At 34.2% G+C, this 16006-nt stretch overlaps 1 protein-coding gene across 1 annotated transcript in view; it reads left to right on the forward strand.

Annotated features, from left to right (window-relative positions):
* Positions 1–16006, forward strand: part of CCDC141 (coiled-coil domain containing 141) — a 77721-nt gene that overhangs the window by 44004 nt on the left and 17711 nt on the right. Inside the window, exons 13-22 of the mRNA XM_017834186.1 lie at positions 1119–1238; positions 2320–2511; positions 3341–3517; positions 4867–5046; positions 5814–5939; positions 6556–6744; positions 7037–7216; positions 8315–8464; positions 14502–14642; positions 15443–15669. Coding sequence (XP_017689675.1) covers positions 1119–1238; positions 2320–2511; positions 3341–3517; positions 4867–5046; positions 5814–5939; positions 6556–6744; positions 7037–7216; positions 8315–8464; positions 14502–14642; positions 15443–15669 — 1682 coding nt within the window. The remainder of the gene's footprint in view (positions 1–1118; positions 1239–2319; positions 2512–3340; positions 3518–4866; positions 5047–5813; positions 5940–6555; positions 6745–7036; positions 7217–8314; positions 8465–14501; positions 14643–15442; positions 15670–16006) is intronic.

Consider the following 16006-nt stretch of genomic DNA (forward strand, 5'->3'; position numbering starts at 1 on the left):
ATGATGTTTACAATGAACTATTCTGAATCAAACATGAAGTCAATTTGCCACAAATTTATTTATGTATAAATGGTGTAGAAGAGTCCTCATGATATTGGAACACGGTGAAAAAATATTGTTAAGTTTAGCTGAAAATAAAATATTTGCTGATAGCTGCTATTGGTCTTCTAGAAATGATGTCACTGGCATCTTAAGCTGAAAGTTCAGTTATGAAGGTAATTTTTACTTAAAATGTAGGCTCCAATCTGAACATAAAGTTTCAGTCTGCAGTTTGTTCTAGTCACTTTGTTCCCAGCCTTGCATTAGAGAACATTTTGGAGACTTGTGTCATAACACATAATTTTTCATTGCAGTGAAGAGTGCTTATATTCCTACCAAGCAACACATTTCTCATCCTAACCTTCTAATGCAAAGTATCCCAAAGAATCTTGTGCTAAATTCAAAGGCTTCTCAGCCTTATGTAATAAAGTTTGAACCTCAATTGGCAACCACTTCTTAAGAAAAGTGTTACATGTGAATGCACTAGTCTAATACCTATATGTGCTATGTCTGATATCAGCTGCCTGTACTCTTCATAATCTTTTTTATTATTATAATGTATATGTAACATCCGAGAGTGACAATTAAATGGAATTCTGTGCATGCATCTGCATAAAAATAGGTGGCTTGGCTTGGCAGAGAAGCTTTGTATGTACTTCCTGAGAAAAAACCCTGGAACAGAATGGAGATATTTCTTCCAGGACTATAACATCTAGATCATAATCCGGGTGTGCCTTAGTGAAATCACAGGCCTGAAATACTTAGGGTAAAAGCAAGCACTCTCAACAAAATGAGAGGAAACAGGAGGGTTTTTTGACCACACCTGTTAGAATTTTCTTGGGAAAAATAGGAGATTTTTCTTCCTTTATATTTTAATTCCTGACATTCTCTGACTATAGATGATATTAAGGCACAAGTTGCACCTTTTCTTTAATTCTTCTCCGTATCCTGCCATTTGGGGTTGAGGTGTGTGGTGGGAAGGGGGGTAGTGGTGTGTGAGTGAGCAGCTGCTTTGTACTTAGTTGCTGACTGGGTCTACTTATATAAATTAACTATGTAAATAATACTTTCAAATGAAGGTGTCGCACTCGGTTAAAAAAATCACCCTGATGCTTGCAGTTGGTACGGAGATTGGCTCGTATTTGTGTGAGGCTGAAAGAGTTTTGAACAAACACCTCGAACTGGCTAAACAAACAAAGGTAAAAAACCCTTCAATGATTTTACATAGTTTTAGAAACAAATGCATGTAATTCTAAATAAGGTGAGAGATTGAGAGTTTCTTGGAAAGAAAATAGGTCTATAGTTTATTTTGAAAAGTGTAATTAATGAATAAAACCATAGATAACATTAAAAGTCAGTCCTTATATCATTTGTTTTCCCCATTGTCTCTATCTCATGGTATTATTTGTTGCTGCCTCGAGACTCTAGTACCTACCCTTGATAGAAAGGGATGAATTGGCAAAAAAACAGGAAAAAGTAAATCCCGTAAGGGGAAACTGTGAAGGGGGCTGTAAAGTTGCTGTCAGATATCAGTTGGTCATGTTAGGAGTGCAGCTATGGTATGAAAGCACTGCAGCACTCAGCTCTGTAGTGAGGCTATTTTTAAGTCCCATCCAGGGCCTTTCCAACTCCCATAGCAGTACTGCAATATCTGAAAGTGTTTTAAAACCAGCTGAATCATCCCCCCCATTGACATAGGTGCATATTTCATGCCTAAGCTGAACAACATGGCAGTATGCATTTTAGGACTATGTATTTTGAATTCTTAAAACTCCATTACTCCCACAGAGTTCTCTTTTGTTTCAGGCAACTGTTTATGGGACCCAAGGAGTGGGTCCAGAGCACCTGTGGAAATAAAATTCACTTTAAAGAAATTCTGGAGAGCATATAGTAACAATAGAAAAATCTCAGCAGATGAGAAAGAACCTCTTTTTGTTCCTCAAGACCGTATAATAGTTGTTAGTGTCTTTTCTGCCAAATTTTTGCATGCTGGGGTGTTACCTTTGTTTGTTGCAGTGTATAATCTCCCCTGTCAATAGTAACTTCTTCTACGTATTATTTCTGTGGATTGTGATATGCTAGCTTTCAAAATAGCTATTTTAATAATATCATTTGTAGGAAAGAAATGGATATTTTCAACATATAATGTCCATTATGAGCTCTTCAAATAAGTAATTCAATTATATAAGCAATCCTAGTGGAAATTAACAATATAATACCAATATTCACAAGTCCTTTTCAGTCATTTTACAGATTTTTCTATGTTTCTACCCTTCAAAGGAAAGTTGGTATGAACTGGAAGCAGCTGAGGGAATCATCAAAGATATGGAAGAGTTGGAACCTGAGCAGGTGGCAACTTTTTCTAGCAGAACTGAACTTCTGAGTAAAGAGCTGAAAAAAATTGAAAAAAATATTAGTTCAATACTAGAAATTCTAGAAACTTATGTGGCCTTTTTAAAGTCCGCTGTAGAGGTATGGATTACTTATTAATTCTCAGACTAGACTGTGAAAATCTCATGAGTGAAAAATGTGCTTACATTGTAATCAATTTTAATTTTTCTCCTCTGAACATTTCCACTCTCATTATATACATAATGAAAATACTTCCATATATGTACTCTGAATATTAAATGTACTGATTTTTCTTCATATAACTTTTAAAAATGTGTCACATAGTATGTTGATATAGATACTTATTGCTGTCTTGCACTACTTCCACTGAAGTGCTAATTCATCTGAATGGATTTAAAAATTAAATAAAAAACAACTCTAGCTGAAATCACAATCAATTCAATACCAACATAATTTTGGTAGCTGTGCTAATGATGCCCAGGACAACTAATTTTCATTTTGATCTGGATTCCATTTTAAGGTTCTGCAACAGTGTTTTATATTTAGAAAGAAATTTAAGATGGAATGGAATCAGATAAAATTAGCCATAGGATTTACTTATTTATTGGGTGATAAAATACCAAAAAATTGTATTTCATCTGCTTCTGATTATTGCTAACTTCAGTTACTTTGTATTAAAATCAGTGCCTTGATATACTGGTATATAAAATCCATGTAATGTGACAGAAACTGAGCAAATTGCTGCTGTCTGCTTGCCATCTACATGTTCACAAGTTATTTAAAACTATTTTATTATTTGATGTTCATAGAGATTTTAGGGACAATGATAGATCTTAAAATCAGGAAAAGATTCAGAGGCTGCTACTCAAATTTATCATGTCTCTATTAATGTTCTCATTATGGCACCTCAAGTTTTGATCTGATTTTTGATGTTTATGTCTTCCTATAGGTGAATGATAGTATCAAAAACCTGAAGGAATTCTATAAATCAAAACAACTGCAGACAAATAGAGAGGCTGAAAATAAAATTGCCATGGAGTCAGCTAATACTCAGTGGCAAAAGACTATAAAGAAGATTTTTTCCACGCAAAATATGGGTTACTATTTTCTTAATTTAGTAAATGTGGTGAGTTTAATCTGCTAAACCATATTGAATATTTTATATTTCCCTGTGATAAGGTCTAATCCTAGTTCTGTGACTGATGGATTGTGATTTCTCCAATACCTAATTTTAAAGGGACTGATGCTGCTAAATACTTTAAAAATATGAAAGTATTATTTGAAGTAATACAGAAAGTTTTGTGATTAACAATGACAGAACCCTTAATGATCCAGTCCATGCATAAAAATGTAATATGTGCAGATATCTGTTTTGTTCATGTTGGAAAGCAACATATATGCAAGCACAGTATAATGTTTACTTCTACTGAGAGGCAAGCAGTCTTCACTGACTGAGGGTATGAATTCTTCTAAAGAAATGGATGTTAGAGCTACTTACAGATAATCTTTCCTGTGTCTTTTCATTCTTGGGTTCAGCTACACTGCCTAGGCATCCCTATCTAGTTTTCCAACAACCTTTCATGAGTTGATCATTTGAGATGTGCAATCATTCACTGCGCCACACCTCCTAAACTAACCCCAATTAATGCAGACAGCCTGGATAACCAGCTGTTCTTTCTGGTTTTATAGAACAAACTAGGAAGCAGTTACATAAGGTCGAGAAGGGGAAGGTGTTGTTGGTAACCTGCAGCAGCTTGCAAGATGACCTGGGAAAGCCTAGTGAAGGAGGGAAAGTGCTCAGGCTGTTAGTGTCACAGTGTGACACAGCTGAATGGAACCAAGCACAGTTAAAATAGTCAGAGTAATGGCAAACCAGATATGTGTGGATATGAGGCTGCACTTCTATCACTAAAAGTCTTAACGTATATTCAAGTTTTATCTCCCTAAAGACCTGGAAGTGTTTCAACACCATATTTGCTGCTACCCTGTTTCCGTGATATTCTTAGGTTGTAGCATTGAACTACATGGAAGGTATAGCATGGAATAGTAGACACTTTAGCCCTTCCATGCTTCAATGCTGCTTGGTTTATCAGCGCAAAGGAGTGGTCTTTTCTTCATCTACTTTGTTTTCCAGTTGCTATTTATTCCCCAAAAGGCCACTTTGGGTAGTTCTATCTATTCAAAAATTACTGTATTTTGTATGAGTGTTAAACAGCCATTGGATGGCAATAATTCAGTCATTACTGACCTGTTCTGGGTTTTAAACTCCAACTTTAGAGATGTCCTCAATATACAAATTCTGTTGATCTATGCCTATTTCTAAGAGAAAAGTGTATTTAAACGGAAATCTTAAAAAAGTTACACTAGAATAGTTGGTTTTTTATTAAGCTTTGTTGAGACTTTAATTAATCATGAGGTTTTAATTGTATTTTATAAAAACATATGTGGGAAAAAATGTGTCTGTTTATTTGCCAGGTAATTGAGTGTTTAATATTGAAAGTAGAAAAATCTGTACAAGTAACAGAAGATATCATTTTTAATCTGAATAAAGAAAGGAAAGAGCTGACTGAACTTTGGGCAGTCTGGAATTTTAAAATTACTCAAGTGAAACCCATCAAGCAACAGTGCCAGATATTTAAAGAACAACTAAAAATTGTAAGTAAAATAGCTAGGAAAAAAGCAACTGTGATTGTTATTCATTTGTTTGTGACTCTCTCTTTAACTATTTTAGATATCATTTAAGAAAAAGTGATGATCAGTAAGGTATTTACAATACTTCTCCATACTGTTCTGCCATTCAGTCATCAGGAAGCATGAAATGTTTTTGATCTTTATTTCCCTTACTGGATACAAGTCCTAGTCTCCACTTCAAATTTTAAGTTTTAAACAAGTTTAATCCATGCTTTACCAGCAATATTTTTTTTCTTTTGCCTTTTTTTCTTTCTTTTTTTTTTTAAACCAACATTTTGTTGTGACTAAATAGCTACTAAACTAAACTGTATCCTAGTAGTTACTAAACTCAAGTCCAACCATATTTATACAGAAAGAGAGTTGAAACCTCTTTGGCACAGGGACAGCGTGCAGTGCTCCGTTAAAGCAACACTATCTAGGCTAGCAGCAGAACAAGGTTTGTAGCCACTGTTTTTCTAGTGCAACTTATCACTACACCACCACATCTGTTATCACAGAAAATACAGTGTGTGTGTGGGTCCTCTAGTCTCGGTGCTTGAATTGTTTTCTCAAGCTGTCTAAAGGTTCCTTATCACCCTGTCAGTCAGAGGGTTTGAGGCAGAGAGGCTTCAGTGACAGCATTTGGGTGTCTGATTTGAGAAAGTTCTTATTACAGATTTGGGTTTGAATTTAAATGTGGGGGGTTTTATTCACTATAGTTAGAGATGCTCAACTGTTTGATTATATTTTAGACTACCTGTGGATTAGAGATTCTTCAAGAGGCTCTCCAGCTTGCAGCACCAGTTGACCTTGGAAGTGACCTTTTAATTGTTTTGGAACTACAGAAAAAGATGCACCAAATGAAACCACAGTTTCAGGTGAGAGACCAATCTAGTGGAGTGAATGATGGATCAAAAGCTCTTTTTGGTGCAGTAAAGATCCACATTTATATTGATCCCAGAGACTGTCTGGGGTTAGAGTGTTTTGTGTTTAACGTGACCTTTCAAAGAGGAAGGGTTTGTGTGTGTTTTTAAGGTAGGGGAGAAGATATTTTACCTTCAGTGTCCACAGAATGTGTTGTGAATTGTTAGCTGTGTATTAAAGTGACACACAAGCATTGGGGTGGTGGAAGTGCAAGGAGAGTATCAGCTTTGTGCTTTTGAGTTTAGAGCTGCTGATACTTTATCAGAGTACTGATACTTTAGGCTGAGATACTTCATGCTGAACTTCCTACCTCCTGTGAATACTGTCTGAGTTTTAGCAATTCAGTGCCCTATAATTATGTTTGACTTGCTTTCATCCAAGGCTGTTTCTCAGTGACAGCTGAAATTTGTGTCTAGCAAAAAGTTCAGTGTGTGGAGACTGTTTTAAAGTGTATGGCATTGACTTTTCCCAAAGGCAATTTACAATTGTCAGATGGTTATTTCATCAAATGTAAAGGAAAAATTGCAAGTATATTTGTGCAATTTGAGTAACTTCTGCTATTTTTGCTAGCAACTGAATGCTGAGCTTGAGTACCTGATAAAATTATTAGAATTGCCAAGCCAGAAAGGATTTCCTGTGAAAGAGAATTCTGAAAGAATAAGTGAGCTTATTCATTTCCATCAAACAGTAAAGGATGCAATGATAGAATATGAGGAGATTTTCAGCAAGACAGTCAAATTCCATCACATTAAAAAAGAAGTGAGTATTATATTTTAAAATATACATTCTTCCCATTGCATTTAAACTCTCTTTGGGTTTGGTCCCTGTTTTCTTTTTTTTTTTTTCCTTTTCCCCAAAGAAATAGCATTAATCAGCCTATTGAACAGAATAAAATTTTGGATCTAAAACTGCATGAAGTTTGTAAGATTTAAAATTCAGATCTGAACCCAAATTTAATTACTTAAACTCACCTCAACAAAGTTTAGGTGGGTAAGGAAGAAATTGTAAGCTATTTTAAACACACATTGCTTTATATGTTTATGTATTTCAGCTGGAATGTCTATCAAAATCAGGAGAACTGGATATTCCTGAAATATGTGAGGACCCTGAAAATGTGCACCATGCTAAAGCCTACCTTGTGAATTCTCAGGAGAAACATGCACGTATTAGACAGCTATATAAACTACTTATTACCCAGGGAGTGGATATCTTGTCTGCAGTGCAGCAGTGTGTGAGTATAATTATAATGATTTGTGAAATCAAGGATAAATGTGGAAGATTATTGGAGCTATCTGGCTGAATTTAACATGTACAAAAATGTATTAATTCTCTGAGAAAATTAAAGAGCTTTAAGATCATTTTTTAAAAAAGCAAGGTATAAAATGCAAAATAGTTGATAATTGCAAGATTTCTGCCTTTAGAGTTTGAAGATATATAATATTATAAAATATATACTATATAAAATATATATATTTAATGTTTGAAGACTTTAAATGATGAAACTTATTTTTCAGTAGTTACATTACAAATTGCTTTTGTAAAGAAAAAACAATTTCTTTGAATTCTTGTTTTCTTTTTTCAGTGATCTGTGAACAGATTTACTCTAGAAAACTGAAATAGATTTGAAATAGGGAGGAAATTGATATCATTGGTCAGGGGAAAAAAAAAAAAGCACAACTTTCTGTCCTCTAGTATTTTTTGTGATGTTCCAGGCCCTGATGGTGGTTTCTGGGATGCCACATCTATATATTAGAACCCTAGTACCTTGTAAAAGATGCTTTGCATATTTATTCTCCTATAAAGAAAGATAGCAGAAGAACAAAAAAAGAAATATAATAACCATGTTACCTTATTAGTGGATTCAGGACTGATTTGCATGACAAGATGGATATAATTTTAGCAAAGAGGTATTTAGTCAGAGCAGAGCTTTCATTGTCCTGTATTAGTGTATTTACTTAGGAAGAAAGCAAGACATTCCTTATGACTTGCCTAGCTTATTCACGTTGCTGGTCTGCCCTTCAGACGACATGTATTGATTATGGCAGAAAAGAGCTATTCAGCAGGTTGTAAAGGACTATAGTAGGTCATTTCCTCTTTTCTCAGAGAAGACACCATGTTTAGGTTGTGCCTTTGACCCAAAACTACTCCCCAGACTACTAGTGATTGAAACTGCTATGTACTTGCTCTCCTTACAGTGGAGGTTTAATAGTTTACTCTAGTCCATTGTGACTGACAAAGCATGTTCTGCCTCAAATTATTTTTATCTTAGATTGGTTAAATCAATAAATTTCTTGAGATCAATAAATTTCTTTGTCTATTCCCCGATTAGAATTGCTTGAATGTTTCTGTTAAGAATCTGAAGCAAGAACTTGCTAGATTTGAGTGTGATAGCATTAACTGGAACTCCAAAGCTGATAAGTATGAGGAAGAACTGTCACAGCGCTTCCAACACTGCACCACTCAAGAGGAGATAAATGAGGTAAATGTGATAAATCCCAGCATATTAAATGACTGTTTAAAGGGCTGTTGTGTTCTATAATATATATATCTGTTTACCATTCCCCTAAATGCTTCATATGTATCCAGAAAAACAGCAGCCTTGGATCCATGCAGGAGCAACAGTAATCTGTGTGCCTCTGCAGTTCAGGATTCTATCAAGCTGTTGGGCTGGCAATAAGGTGCTTTCACTGTACCAAGAGGACTGGAAATAGAGCAGCTATATTTTCTCAGCCAGCTCCATCTGAAACATGAGTCTTCAGATTTTTTCTTATGGAGCTAAAGTTTCAAACAAAAGTAGAATTTATATAAATTGCTGATGTAATGGTATTAGAAAAAACTTTCAGTATTTTAATGAAAATTTCAGAGTAATTTAGTATTTAACATTTTTTCATTAGCAAAAGATATGATACTTAAACTGCTAGGGGGAAAGGTTCATTGGCACAAGAGACTAGAATTTAGCATTATGGAACTTAAGTTAGGAATATGAAATTCAGTTAATATGATTACCAACTTAGCATCTTGGTAGGCCAAATACAAATCCATTCACAAATTAGCAAGTTGAATTGGATAGTTGTTTCTGCAAAAAAAATAATTTATGAAAAATATTTCAAAGAATTAATTTTCTCAGAGTAATCCATTAAAATAAGAGGCTGATGGGCTCTAAACTTAATGTTCTGTGGATTGCACTTCCCTGCATCCATGAAGTACTGAAATGGATTCTGAGCTGGAAATATTGCAAACTGATGTTCCCTACAGTGTGAAGCATATGTAGTAAAAATACAGGACATTTAAAGTTGTATTTTATTATTTTTATCTTTTGCTAAGTAAATCCACATCCGAGTAAAGAAAGATTGTATTTTCTAAAAATCACTAATGAACAGATGACTGAGATTTTTGTCCCAATTATTTTTAATGAAAAAATTATTGTTTGGATTTTCTTTTCTTTTACAGTATATTGTTTATAAGACGTATCCATTTTCACAAAAAGATAACTTGAAACTGAAAAAACACATTTATCAAAAAAGATTTTTTTTTAATATCAGTTATACTTCTAGTCTTTTTTCCAATTATAAGCTGTGTTTCACTTTGATGTTTTGTACATCAGTCTCCTGTGGTGTCTCCTTGACTGATGATAGGAGGTAAGAGGAACAGCAGGTGGTAAGAAGAACTCTGGCAGAGGGAACTATGCTGTAGAAGAGAATGAAAGCATGAACTACCTAAACAAGAAGTTCCATTATAATTCATAGTGTCATGGCAGAATCAGAATATTTGACATTTGAAATAAAGTATTCTAGTTAGGTTTTTACTGAAAACCCCTCAAATTTGCTGAAGAAAAGGAAATGTTCACTGAGCAGTCTGTTTGTAAGACTGGCCATATTCAAAGACACACTGTTAAAGTAATCCCTTGTTTCTGTTCTTTGATTCTAGGATTACATAATGAGGGCAAGAGAACATGACTCCTTTCTAGGAAGAACTATTTTTCTATTTTTATTACTAGTTAGACTATCAGAGAGAGCAGGAAGTAGAGAGAAACAAACAACCTTCTGTCTCTCAAATTTAAATGAAAAGTCACATCAGTGATGTATTACTCACCACATGCCCTATATGGCAAAATGTATGTTTTGTCTTATAGTTCCTGGACACATTCTGTAAAATAATTGCATAGCAATTACAATGTTAATTATTGGGGTTTGTTTTATTTTTCAATTTCAGTTGGGAAGCCATGTTGATTGGTTAAGTTAAAACCTGTCATCCCCCAAACCTCATTGAATCTTGAATGTAAACTAAATGAAATATACTAATTTGGCATGTGGATACCTTTTACTTTAGAATGCTTTTGTATTAGAGGATAACATAGAAGATGAAGATATTTCCTAAAAATATATGTCCTTTTTTTTTTCATTAATATCTGTTCGGGGATCAAGAAACCACTAAACTACTTCAAGAATATTAGTTATGAGTAGTCACTTCAGTATTTTAGATTTTTAGATTTTGTTAATCTAATCATCAGAAATTGAGTATTGCTAGTATGTTGCAGACCCATGTGAACAAACTATTTACTATCTACTGTGTCTAAGCAAAAGAATATTTCATGTGCCAGCAGCAAGCAGCAGCTGTTCATGACTATCACATACTAAACATCCAACCAGATAATTTAGTTGTGATTTATCAGTGTACAGAGCAAACTTTAAAGTTAACTGAAAATATTTGGGATTCTGCTGTAAATACTTATGTTAATTTATGTTTAATGTAATTAATTTAAGTGTGTAAATACAGCATGTCAGAGAGGGCTTTGGTGATTAGGACTCAACTGGTGTTTGAAGAAATACTTAGAGGCCTTGGCTAGCTCCCTGTGTTTGTAACATATTAGTGATTTTATAAGAAACAAGGAAACAAATACTGAAATTCATAGCTAAGGATCTATAGCATGAGTTTTGAAACAGTCTTGGAGGACAGAAGAGTAAAATGCATGCCTTTTGTGTGCCTTCTCTAATGTAAAGAGAATTTGGAAAGGCCCCAAAAAAAAGAATTTATGCCCTCTACATCTTTGAAAAGCGTAAGGAAAGCTCATATGACTTTTAGAATCTGTATTTGCCGGTTTGGGCTTCTTACTTCGCTGGCTAGTTTGGGTGGTAGCCTCTGAAGAGCTGCAACTCTGCTGCATTACACTGCAATCATTTGTGATAGAGCTGAGTTTAGCCTCAGGTAACTGTAGCTTAATACTACATTGAATCTGTTCATGGAATTATAAGTGACGCAGTTAATTGCATATGATAACTTTTCCAATGAAATAGCCTTTTCTTTAGGTGATCGCTTAAAAAATAACGTTTAGGCATGTCTGCACAAAACTTGCAACAAAAGAGTAACAGATCCTGAAGTAAGTTCTCAGCTCTCCCCAGTCATCTAATTTCTTTTTCATGTCGTTATTTATATACTTATGGAAAGATATGACTGAAAATATAGATTTTAACCATAAATGGTAATGAACTATCTTTATTCACGAGTCAGTAGGAACTGATATGTAACACACTTCTTACCTTGCAATTTATGTGGATTGTTGCCCCAGGAATAAAGTAATAATTAATGACTTGAACAGCACCTTTTCTTTCTTCCCACTTTGTCTGACTGTTTCTTAGTCTTTGTCACTTTGAAAATCTATTTTCAGCAACCTGCTTTCATGGGGTATTTTGATTATAAATGCTAATAAATGTTTTATATATGAATAGAAAGGGAAAGTTGAGGGGTTAACAACATTGAAGTCCCTCCTAGACTGGCTCACATAGGAATCAAAGCATTTACTGGAACGGTACTGTTAACAAAAACATGTTTAAAACAGCTTTTTAAATTAATTTTTCCATGGACTTTGTAGTCATATGATAAATTGGAGCAATTGTTACTTAAACCCTTCTCTTCAACTATCATACTCCACCTATGACAGGGAAACTATAGTTAGGAACAGCTTCCTGATTAATGACTATGACACAATGGATAAGGCACAAAGTTCCATTAAAGCAGCAAGCTAAAGTCACTGAAGCATATTAGGATGCATAGTTCCTTTATTATTTTTCATTTAATCTTGCCCAAACTGAGATACATTCAGATTTCTAAAAATTGGGAGCCATGTGTTGTCCTTGGTACAATTGCTGGTGATAGCAGGAGTTGTGTTCATGCACTCTGAGGGGATGATGTACAAGTGTGAGCTGAATCTGATTTTTCCACTGAGGTTAAAAGCGAAGAGTGACAGCAGCTGCAGACCTTTGACACATGAGCCATCATGTCTGAAACAAGGAGATCTAATTTCATGTACAGCTATGAGGAGAGCCTCTGGCCTTATAAATTATCACTACCAGCTTATGTGTGTGCATAAACTAGTGAAATAAACTAAAATAAACTCTTGTTCATATTTTCTTTCCCTCAAAATTGAAGCAGCAAATAAAGCTCTTGTGTTCTGAATAAAAAAAATATTGTTCTGCAGAAGCTATTTTATTAATGGAGGGCTTTTAGACAGATTTTATTATTCTACGTACTTAGGCAGGGTAAAGAGCTTAAACTAATTGGAGATCACAGTGCCAGTGATAGAACTCCCTTCCTTTTCATTACACTGAGTGAGCACCATCTGTTTATTCACTGCTGAAATAATGTGCCAACATCCCACTAGATGAAATGAAAATGAAAAATATATCCCTTGATGGATTAACATTAGTATATAATAATAATAATGGTGATTGATTTTTAGCTGTTCCAATAACAGTAGCTGCAAAATAAACATTCATTACTCGCTGGATTCTTTGGCAGGGAGGAGGAGGGGAGCAGGGGGAAGGCCCTAGGACTTTTTAATATTAAAAAAGGCTGAAATACATATTTAGTTATCAAATTGTGGATATGACTTGAACTTGTTAACACTAATTAAGTTACATTCTTTGCATTTGTGTGTCTGCAAGAATAGATCCTAAAGCATTAGAGCTGCTGCATTTCTTTTCTATAAGTGTCTTTAGACAAATGTAATTTTACATAATTTATTCTACATTATCCAAAAAGCAAAATATTATTTACGTAAATGATCTGACACTCTTATAATCAGTATTTCAGTCATTTTTATATTCTTCCATTTCAAATTTTATGGATTAATTATAAATAATTTGAAAATGTGGTCATGGAATTGTAATGCAATTAAAATAGTATCTATTTTAAGCAAGTTTTTCACTTGTCCGGTGCTTGTCTGTTGCTTAAAGAAATTCAAAATTAGTTGTAATATCCCAGAGACTGTTTTGAAATTGTAAATAAAATCAAAAATTGCATAGCTTTTAAAGAAAAAATATAAATAAAACTATGCTTAAAATGTCATAGTCCTTTAAAAGTTATGTTAATCCTATATCACTCTTCTTTTTGATGTGTATTAACTCTTTCTGGTAAATTGGCAATGCATCTGATCCATATGTGTGTAAATGAAATTGTAGCTTTTTAGAGGTTCATTGATGTCATTCCTATCATTCTGGCTTTTGTAATATTTTCTGCATATTAAAGAAAATATAGCTATATTCCATCTAATTAATGAGTTTTAGAGCAAATTTAATATTACCAGATTTAATAGTAGTTATCTCAGCTGATGTAAGTCCATCTGAAAAGGAAGGCATGGGCACCTAATAATTGGACCTACTAGTTCATTACAATTTATATTATTGTAAGAATAATTTTCCCTAGTGTTGGGCTTGCTGCACCAAGTCAGTGCTAATTGGTAATAATGCTATCACATGGTACCAAATCTATCTAACAGGAGTTAGATAAGAATCTGTTAAGCAGGATCTCTCTACATAGTTATTCAAAAGTCAGGTGGTTATATAGTCTACATCTTGATCCTACAAAGAGCTGTATTCCTCTTTGTATGCTGTGAAAAACTGTACTAAGATGTTTGGACTAGCACAGTGCATAAAATTAAGCCCATATGTAACTTCTTTTCAGAAGCAGGACTTCTGAAAAAGGGGTGGGGGTGGGATAACACGCCAACAAAAAAAATCCCCCAACATGAAATAAACTGAATGTTGTGTTGCAGGAGAAAGGTACATAAATACAAATTTACTTGCCCAGGCCCAGCAAAACTATGTTTTTCTTGAAACTAAGTATGGGTATACATTTACATGGCTATCATTTCCACTTAGTGGATTAAAGTGATTGAATGACATCTACTTCTAGCTAAAATCAATGATAAATCTTGGATTTTTTCGTAGATTGTCTAAGCAAGGATCTCATCCTTTGCCCCACTTCTTTTCTTGCCCCAACCATTCTGAGAAAAATACTCTGCATTCAGAATGCAAAAATTTTGATTTAGCAAGATTTTTTCCATTACTGTAAAAAAATTCTGAGGAAATAAGGATGCTTTATGAGATGGAACAGTATTATTAATTTATGTCTTAAATGTTAAGTATTCAAATTTTCCATTAAACAGCTCTTGAAAAAACTTAAATTGATGTGTGCTGATTTCTTCTTTTTTACTAAAAAATAATCTTACTCTGTTTCAGCTCAAAGAATCGTTTAAAGATCTCAAAAAGAAGTTCAACAATTTGAAGTTCAACTATATGAAGAAAACTGAAAAAGCTCGAAATTTGAAAGTACTTAAAATACAGATTCAGCAAGTTGATACATATGCAGAGAAAATACAGGTAATAGAAATTTTAGGTTTAGTAAAGGCTTCACTGGTTGAATTACTGTGGCCTGTGCCAGGCACATCAGAGGAGACACGAAATATGTTGTGAACTTCCCTGTTACTCAGCTTTATATCCTTAACCTGTCTCAGTCGTTGACTGAGACATTTTTCGTTATTCTGTTCCCATTATTCTTCCATTTCCTTCAGTGAAATGATCTTATCTCAATTCCTGATTTCTCTGTGTTCAGTCCTTTTATTCATCTTTATTTTTCTATTTATTTTTTTTATTCTTGCCTCTGTTCCTTCACAATATGTGTGACCTAGTCTTTCCTCTCCTTAAAAAACCAAAATAATTACCTTTTGCATCAAACTACTTTCTTGTCTTTTTCATTTCATCATGTAAAATGAACTTTTTTCTTCAGAATATTTTGTTGTATCCATTGCCTGGTGTTGATCATGCTCATTTGCAACTTAGAACCCTGCTAGCCTTACCCATTCTTTGCATTCACCAGAAACTGTTCCTCCAATGACCTTTTTAATTGCAATTCATGCATGACAATGTTTTATTACTACAGATATTTATTTTTAGCTGAAAAAAGTTGCCTCAGTTATACCTTTAATAAAGATAATTTACATTGATTTTAATCAGCTTTGTGGAGGCCCTCAAGTTTCCTTTGATTTTTGAAACAGAAACTTTTTAAAGCACAGGACAAGAAATAAGTTTGTATGCTTTTCCCATTTTTTTGTTTAATTTTATTCCTAAAAATAGAAACATTTTTTGCTATGTTATTTTACATTGCTACATCTTTTAAACAGGTCCTTAAGAAGAAGATGGATAATTTAGAGAAGCACATCCTTGACTCTTTTGCAAATAAACCTAATGCTAAAGTTAGAGTCCTCTTGGGATCAATCAGTGACTTACAAAAACAACTGAATGACTTTAGCATGGTCGTGGAAGATTACAAGCAAAATCTGGATCTAGTGGAGCAATTGCAACAGATGATGAAAGAGGTACTAGTAAACCTGAGATCCCCACTGTGGCTGTAATAATGATGCAGGACAGGGACAGATAAAACTTCCTATAACTGCCGCAGGCATAATCTGTGGCTTCTGAAAGTAATGAATTGGTTAAAAACCCCTTATTTTCCTTTGTTGTTTCTTTGTAAACTCGTGGTGAAAGGGGGGAAAAAATGCGTAATGTGACTATATTTGGGAGACTGGGGTCTCCACCTCCATATGACTTTCATTCTCATTCAATATATCTATGACCATACTTATGGGCTCATTTTCTCTAAGTGTGCTCTGAGGCAACACAGAAAGTGCAACAAGGCCCTCTCTAATAGCCATCAAACCATTAGAGCCAGATTATCACAGCACCCA

The sequence above is a fragment of the Lepidothrix coronata genome, unplaced genomic scaffold (genome assembly GCF_001604755.1).
Source record: "Lepidothrix coronata isolate B3197 unplaced genomic scaffold, Lepidothrix_coronata-1.0 Scaffold7, whole genome shotgun sequence".
Lineage (NCBI taxonomy): Eukaryota > Metazoa > Chordata > Aves > Passeriformes > Pipridae > Lepidothrix > Lepidothrix coronata.